The sequence below is a fragment of the Trichechus manatus genome, unplaced genomic scaffold (assembly GCF_000243295.1).
Source record: "Trichechus manatus latirostris isolate Lorelei unplaced genomic scaffold, TriManLat1.0 scaffold00027, whole genome shotgun sequence".
In the NCBI taxonomy this organism is placed as follows: domain Eukaryota; kingdom Metazoa; phylum Chordata; class Mammalia; order Sirenia; family Trichechidae; genus Trichechus; species Trichechus manatus.
The window spans coordinates 8,013,333-8,022,393 of record NW_004443963.1 but is presented as its reverse complement, the minus strand read 5'-3'; the positions used below and the strand labels follow the sequence as shown (position 1 = coordinate 8,022,393).

The window sequence follows — 9,061 nt, the reverse complement described above, 5'->3', positions numbered from 1 at the left end:
AGAACTTGAAGCACTTACTGATAAAGTTCAAAATTAAAGCCTTCAGTATGGATTGCACCTTAACATCAAGAAAACAAAAATCCTCACAACTGGACCAATAAGCAACATTAAGATAAACGGAGAAAACACTGAAGATGTTAAGGATTTCATTTTACTTGGATCCACAATCAATGCCCATGGAAGCAGAAGTTAAGAAATAAAACGATGTATTGCATTGGGCAAATCTGCTGCAAAAGACATCTCTAAAGTGTTTAAAAACAAAGATGTCACTTTGAGAACTAAGGTGTACCTGACCCAAGTCATGATCTTTTCAACCGCTTCGTATGCATGCAAAAGCTGGACAGTGAATAAGGAAGACCAAAAAAGAATTGATGCCTTTGAATTATGGTGTTGACAAAGACTGCTGAATATACCATGGAATGCCAGAAGAATGAACAAGTCTTGTCGTAGAAGAAGTACAGCCAGAGTGCTTCTTGGGAGCGAGGATGGCGAGACTTCATCTCATGTACTTTGGACATGTTATCAGAAAGGACCAGTCCCTGGAGAAGGAAATCATGCTTGGTATGGTAGAAGGTCAGCGAAAAAGAGGAAGACTTTGACGAGATGGACTGACACAGTGGCTGCAACAATGGGCTCAAACACAGCAACGATTGTGAGGATGGCGCAGAACCGGGCAGTGTTCCACTCTGTTGTGCATAGGGTGGCTATGAGTCAGAAAACAGTAGATAGCACCTAACAACACAAGTATTTTTTAACTGTTAGACTTAATCAAAACAGCAAACTAAAAATAGTTGATTCCTTACTTTAAATACCACATGGGGTCAGCATCACTTGTAACCTTTTCGTTTGCTTTCATTATCTTCTTTATCTGCAGTGGGGGAAAAGAAATTAGGAAAGATACAGGCTTTCAATTAATTGTTACCTCATGTCTCTTTCTATGATTTGATGCTTACCTCTACGTTAATGAAATAGTTAAATGAATCTATATGTTGCTTCACAAGGCCTTTCACCTAAACAGATAAAAAGTAAAAAATAATTAGCAACAAAATAGCAGACTATATAATAGACTCTAACTATAGGTAACCATCAAATTTGTCTCAAAACTAAATTGGAAAAAACATTTATATACCACACACACACACAAAAAAAAAAAAAAAAATTGAGAAAAAAAATCTATGAATTTTATTTAGTAAAACTTTTCATTAATGTATAAAAAAACCAAAACCAAACCTGTTGCCACTGAGTCAATTCCAACTCATAGCAACCCTCTAGGACAGAGTGGAACTGCCCCACAGGGTTTCCAAGGCTGTCAATCTTTGTGGAAGCAGACTGCCACATCTTTCTCCTGCGGACTGGCTGGTGGGTTCGAACCACCAGACCTTTCGGTTAGCAGCTGAGCACTTAACCACTCCAACAGCAGGGCTTCTTCATTTATGATATATACTCATTTTATTTCTCCTCCAACTTACTAGCAGTACATCTTCAAAATTTTCCTCCTAGAGAAGCAACTTGACCCTTGGAATTCAAGATAAGAGTATTCTGAATATACCTATGGACTCCCCATAAGGTAATAAACAAGGCAGAATTTTCTCTGCATACTTTGCACTTTCAAAAATATCCAAGAGAAAATATAGTAATTGAGCATCATTTCTTCAACCCTTAAACAATGTCTATTTCCTTTTTCGTCTTTCTCCTATCTGTGCAATCTCATGACTCTCACATACCCAACCCCTGGTTAACCATATATTTATGGAAGACTGAGAGGAAAAAATAAGGATCCTATTGGAAAAGTTGGAAATAATTGCATTTGAAACTGAAAGAGAACCTAAGATGAGCCACAAGTTAGCAGCAGCTTCCCTTTCCTATGGGTGTCAAGCAGCAACAACTACATAGATAGCACTGTGTATTGCTATGGGAAACACAGAAACAAACCCATGGGCTCCACAGTCTTCAGACTGAAAAGGACTGTATGTATTCATTTTTAAAAATATTCATCTTCAAAGAGAATTTGTTCAACACTGCTAGAATATTCCTAACAGATAATCACAGAGCCTTTGCTTTAATCATACTTCTTTATTGGGGATCTCACTAGCTAACAAAGCAGCTATTACATTTTGAAACAGTCCTGACAGCAAAAAAAAAAAAAAAAAAATTACCCTTATAATGATCTGAGGTCTGACTTCCTGTGTTTTCCACCCCTCAGACTTAACTGTCTTTCCTGGAGAAAATGCCTTCTCTGGGACAGTCTGTTTAGTTACGGCATCGCTCTTTCATGTTCTCACTTCCAGGCTGAACAGGCCCTTCCACTATTTCTTACATGCGTGCTTTTTTAGACTCTTCAGCTACCGATGGCCTGTTCCTGGGTGCACTTCAGCTCGTCAATGTTCCTCTTCACATGGGTACCCTGTGTTCACTGACAACCTTCTCCACATGGTCTGAACAGTGCCAGGTGGAGCCACTACCTCCCTCATTCTGGACGTTATACCACTTCCATCAAAGAAACCAGGTCACATTACTGGCTCATGCTGAGCTTTCAGTCAACTAAAACTCAAAGGGTGATTTTTTATCTTTACACAAAAAATGCTATTAAGTCAGGTGCACTCCATTTGGTACTTGTACAAAACTAAACACAGAGATTTACCTGCATGCCTCTTCACTGTTCTCATCCCAGCCTAACAAGGCCTCTCTGAGTCTTGGTTCTGTTGGCCAACAGCAATGGCAGCCTCGTAAGCTTTGCGTCCTGTCTTTAGTTAACTAAACTTAAAATCTTTATACTTTTGTTCAGGGACAAATATATTCTAAGGTGGTCTGACTAAAGAACTGACTTTAAAATACATAAACAGAATAAATAACTATAGTCTTATGTCTCTATTTTCCCACCTCTTCTTCGACTGTGTGCCACTGACTGTCTCTTTTTGAATCAAAAATATTGCCCCTTCTCCTCTCCTTACATACAGGTTCCTTAAAAATATTTTTATTAAAAACAAACAAACAAAAAAACCTTTCCCTTGACCTGACTACTGTTTTATTTCATTCTCTATTACCCTCCTACCGAAAAACTCTTCAATGGCTTCCTATTGCCATTAGAAGAAAAGCCAAAATGCTGAACATGGCTTTCAAATCTGGTCAGAAATTTCACTTAGATAGTTTCTTCAGCCTCATTTCCCTCTGCCTGTAAAACCTAACTTAAACTCCCAAACCCACTGCCGTTGTGTCAATTCTGACTCATAGCGACCCTATAGGACAGAGTGGAACTGCCCCACAGGGTTTCCAAGGCTGTAACCTTTAAGAAAGTAGACGGCAACATCTTTCTTCCATGGAGCAGCTGGTGGGTTCAATCACTGACCTTGGTTAGCAGCCTAGCGCTTAACCACTGCGCCACCAGGGCTCCTAAAAACTAACATAGCCAGACAAAACTCTATTTATTTTTCAAATCATGTTGGAATGTCCCTTCCTTGAAGGTACGTTTCCTGACTTCCAACTTAGGTATTCTATAGCATTCTGTATTTCCTCCTTCATAACATCTATCAAATTTGTAATTCCCTGCGAGTCTTTAAGTTCCATCAAGGAACCCATTGCCATAGAGTCGATTCCAACTCCTGGAGACCCTATAGGACAGAGCAGAACTGCCCCATAGGGTTTCCTAGGCTGTAATCTTTATGGAGGGGCCCTGGTGGGGTAGCAGTTAAACAGCTCGGTTGCTAACCGAAAGGTCAGCAGTTCAAATCCACCAGCCACTCCTTGGAAGTCCTACGGGGCAGTTCTACTCCATCCTACAGGGTCACTATGAGTTGGAATCAACTCAACAGCAACGGGTTTGGTTTAATCTTTATGGAAGCAGACTGCCACATCTTTATCCTGCAGTGCGGCTGGTGGGTTCAAACCGCTGACCTTTTTGTTAGCAGCTAAGCAGGGCTCCTTTCTCCATTAAGGAAGGGGCCATCATTGTCTGGCTCCCACTATTCTTAGCACAAGCTCTTTAGACTGAATTGAAGCCCTACACCAATCTTATATTCAACAGTTCCTCTAAATACCCACCCATCCATTCCAGCCAAATGGACCTGGTCCCTGTTTCCTACAGACTGCATTCCACCCTTCAGCTTTGTAAATGCTTTGAAATCCAAATCTTTTAAGATGTGGTTCATGTCTCAGCTCATCTGGGAGGCCCTCTGTGACTATCCATGGCATCACTCTTTTGCCAGTAGCACCCTGGCCTTTATTATTCACGTGCCACGCTACTGTGTATACTATTTCCTACCTCTGAACTTAAGTTATCACACACCTGCACCCTGACAGCCCAACCACCTCCAGCACCATATAGGCAGGGATTCTGCTTTCTACTTCCTTGTACTTCCAAAACATAGCAAAGTACACAGTTAAAAAAATGTTAGCTGGTGATAAAAATTTAATTTAAAAAAAAAGGCTTATTTCTTTACTTTTTTAATGTGAAAAATATCCAATAAATAGTAAATGTAGAAGAATTACCTTCAAAAATGCTGGAAGCAGCCTCCACTTTTCCTGTGAACCAAAATAAGAATATCAGAACTCTGTACCAGCAGCCACAGTATTTTCAGAATGTTATTTTAACGTACCAGTGTGCTTTTCTACAGTAAGCAAAAGAAAGTAAGTCAGAAGGACAAATTTTAAACTGTAACCACTTTTATGGAAATTTTTCTAAAATATGTGTATGTGTGTAGCCCAGATTCCTTAAATAGAGTAAAATTTAATCTTTTATATCTCGCATTGCTTCAAGAGAATATAATGTAATCTTCTCTTGATGAGCCAAGCTTCTGAGCACTTCTCATACTTTATGTTATTCTCACAACGATTCCTGAGTAAGCTGGGTTTACCAGTCTGAGAAGAAAACATAAACCTCAGAGAGTCTGGTGGGGACCCCAGTGGGTGCTCTCCCTCCCTCTCACTCTCACTCAACTAGTGCCTGCTCGGAGCACATCTCAGGGCTACTCAGAGATGAGCAACTTTCTTAACCCAGTAATTCCTCCCAGCTACTTTCTTCTCCTGCCCTTTGGCTTAACGGCTCCCGAAAAATGGTCTCTACTTAGCTTCTCTGTTCCTCACTTCCCACTCCTCTTCAACCCCTTATAACCAGGGTTCTGATCCACCTGCCAGGGAAGCTGCTCTAGCAAGGTTGCCAACTCCAAAGACCTTCCCCTTAGCCTCAACTCACATACCCTTTCCAATGCACTGAGCATGCCAATCACTCCCTTTCTGCAACACTTCTGAGACAACATTCTCTTCCTATGTCTTCCTTCCCTCTGACTGTGCCTACTTGGTCTTCTTTTCCTCTGCCTACCCTGTAAATGTTGGTTTTCCTCCAAGTTCTATGCCTGGTGACTTCTTTTCTCATTCTCAACTAGGAGCTGGGTATGGGGGATTTCAGATAACACTTGTTTAGCCCTCATCTCACCTCCAGTCCCAGCTCCAAATGTAAACTCTTGCAAGGGTAGTGGCCCTGTCTAACTTGGTTACCACAGTGTCTGGTACATAAAACCAAAACATTGCCGTCAAGTAGATTCTGACTCATAGTGACCAATAAATACTGGAAAAATAAATGAATCAGTGAATGAATATTACTGCTGTAGTGAGCAAATGAGTATGGGTATGTGCCCTACAACTACTGACTGGGCAGCAACACCCTGAGGAATCAAAGGCTACTCAAACTCAGTATGTCCCAAATCAAAACCAATACCTTCCCCCAGCCAGCTCTGCTTGCTCTATTGCTGATCTCAGCCACTCCCAACTTAGAAATGTAAGAATCACTCCTCATACCTCTTTCCTTGGCTTCTCCTGATCAGTCAGAAAATTAGTCCTACTGAACCTACCTCTTTTTAACTTTTCTCACATTCGGTCCTTGATACTGGGTCAGCTGAGGCCCTCATAATTTTACCTGGACTACTATGATATTTCCTCCAGTCCATGCTCAACACTCAAGCCAGAGGGAACTTTCTCAGGTGTGCGGCTAGTCATGTCATGTCTTTCTCTACCTCATAACTCTCCAGTGCCTCCCTACCATCCTCATGATGTCTACTCTCCACACATGGCATATAACATCCTCTGTGACCTTAAGCCTGCATACTTCTCCGGCCTCACCTCTTGCAGTGAACTACATGCAAGGTCTTTTTACACTTTTAGGCTTTTGCTCATGGTGCTCCTTCTATATGGAATGTCTCCCCCAACACAACCCTCCATCACTGTCTGTCAAGACTCACTTGAGTCGTCACAATCCCACGTCCCATTTGGAATACCAATATACCCCTCTGCCTGCTTCTATCATAGTACATAGTGCATGCTATCCACCTGCTTACATGTCTCCCCCTAAAAACCTGTAAGCTCCTAGAAGATAAGGAACAAGTTTTTTGAACCCGTCCAAACGCTGGGAGTGGTACACCACCTGGCCCATAGTACCAAAACCAAAACCAAACCCACTACCATCGAGTCAATTCCAACTCACAGCAACCCCATAGGGTTGCCAAGGCTGTAAATCTCTACGGTAGCAGACTGCCACATCTTTCTCCCACGGAGCCACCAGGGATTTCGAACCACTGACCTTTCAGTTAGCAGTCGATCATTTTAACCACTGTGCTGTCAGGGCTCCTTTGGCCCACAGTAAGCACTCAATAAATATCTGTTCAACAAATAAATGATTACATGGCTCCAGAGCTATGTATTTCTCCTACCATGCTTCCATGCTACCGCACAAAGCAAAGAAAAATATACTAGGCATGGTTAGTGTGGATAAAATTTTAAAAAGTTACAGAGAAAGCCCTCAAGTTGGAAAATTAAATAGTATTTAATCTCTTGAAAGGAAGTCATTTTTCATTCAGAGAAAACTTTGCACTATTAGAGAAGTTCTCTAATAAAGTACTGTTCAGATTAATCTTCATTTGTCCAACACTGAAATTACAGTGTTTACCTCAAGAGTCCTGGTGGCACAACAACAATTAAGCACTCAGCTACTAACCAAAAGTTTGGTGGTCTGAACTCACCTAGCAGCTTTGCAGGAGAAAGACCTGGCGATCTGCTCCCGCAAAGATTACAGCCTAGAAAACCCTATGGGGCAGTTTTAATCTGTCACATGGGGTTGCTAAGAGTAGAAATCGACTTGATGGCACCTAACAACATCTCAAAGCCAAAAATGCAAAGATAATATTCAATATTCAAATCCTCAGCAGTATAAATGAGAAACAGCGCTCTGAGACCCTTAATGCCATTCTCAATACCTCTACTTTGGAAAGGCAATATAGTTACTCATCACATTCACTCACCTCATTCATTCCATAAAAATGTATTATGGGTCAAGAACTGAGGACATAGCTGAGAATAAAACAGATATGGTCTAGTGGGAAGAAAAACAAGTGACTACCAGTGTTAATGGAGAACAGGATACTATGGCAACAAGCAGCAAGGTGATCTAACATTATCTGGGAGAATCATAGGTCTCCCTGAGGAAGTCATATCACAGTTAAATAGGACTTAACCTACAAAGTGGAATGAGAAACTGTATGAGTACAGCAGAAAGATCTCAGGCTGGGGGTGAGAATGGTGGAAAAGTGGCTGTAGATATAAGGAGTAGCCAGATTAAAGGAAGCCTTATAAATATGGTAAAGACTTTAGATTTTGTCCTAAGAGCAATGGGCAGAGATTGAAGAATATCCACATGACTATACTTGTGTGTTTAAACTGATTACTCTAGCTACAAAGTTGATTCTAACCCACAGCAGAGGATAAATTGGAGTGGGACAAGTCAGAAGCCAGGTAGGTCAGTTTCAAAGTAGGAGACAACAGCATTCAGATTTAGAGAACATTGGGAAGGAAGCTTCAGATTTGATAGTATTTAGAAGTCAAAATCCTTAAAATGTGGTGGTGGTTTGTATCCATTTTGCCAAGAAGAGAAACTTTTATTCCTGATTCATGAGACTGGAACTGTGGTACTGGTTCCCTTCATAGCTGTATAAATTCAGGCAAGAAATTTACATCACAGAGTGTTGATGTGATGCTGGAAGCTAGGCCACCCATATTCAAGTACCAGCAGGGTCACTCATGGTGGACAGGTTTCAGCTGAGCTTCCAGACTAACACAGACTAGGAAGAGGGATCTGGTGGTCTACTTCTGAAAAAAATTAGCCAGTGAAAACCTTACGAATAGCAGCAGAACATTTTCTGATATAGTGCTAGAAGATAAGCCCCTCAGGTTGGAAGGCACTCAAAAGACTAGGGAAGAGCTGCCTCCTCAAAGTAGAGTTGACCTTAATGGTGTGGATGGCGTCAAGCTTTTGGGACCCTCATTTGCTGATGTGGCATGACTCAAAATGAGAAGAAACAGCTGCAAACATCCATTAATAACTGGAACGTGGAATGTACGAAGTATGAATCTAGGAAAATTGGAAATCGTCAAAAAATGAAATAGCATGCATAAAAATCAATATCCTACGCATTAGTGAGCTGAAATGGACGAGTACTGGCCGTTTTGAATCAGACAATCATATGGTCTACTACGCTGGGAACGACAAGTTCAAGAGGAATGGCATCACGTTCACTGTCAAAAAGAACATTTCGAGATCTATCCTGAAGTACAACACTGTCAGTGATAGGGTACTATTCACATGCCTAAGAAGACCAGTTAATATGACTATTATTCAAATTTACACACCAACCACTAACGCCAAAGATGAAGAACTTGAAGATTTTAAACAACTTCTGCAGTATGAAATTGATCAAACATGCAATCAAGGTGCATCGATAATTACTGGCAACTGGAATGTGAAAGTTAGAAACAAAGAAGGATCGGTAGTTGGAAAATATGGTCTTGGTGACAAACGATGCTGGAGATTGCATGACAGAATCTTGCAAGACCAATGACCTCTTCATTGCGAATACCTTTTTCCCCAACATAAATGGCAACTATACACGTGGACCTCGCCAGATATAATACACAGCAATCAAATCGACTACATCTGTGGAAAGAGACAATGGAAAAGCTCAGTATTGTCAGAACAAGGCCAGGGGCCGACTGCGGAACAGACCATCAATTGCTCATATGC

The 9,061-nt window shown here is 41.1% G+C and overlaps 1 protein-coding gene across 1 annotated transcript in view; it reads right to left on the bottom strand.

Moving 5' to 3' along the window:
• Nucleotides 1-9,061, bottom strand: part of POLR3B (RNA polymerase III subunit B) — a 150,421-nt gene that overhangs the window by 136,713 nt on the left and 4,647 nt on the right. Inside the window, exons 2-4 of the mRNA XM_004374017.2 lie at nt 4,486-4,518; nt 954-1,010; nt 804-868 (exon numbers count right to left, since the gene is read on the bottom strand). Coding sequence (XP_004374074.2) covers nt 804-868; nt 954-1,010; nt 4,486-4,518 — 155 coding nt within the window. The remainder of the gene's footprint in view (nt 1-803; nt 869-953; nt 1,011-4,485; nt 4,519-9,061) is intronic.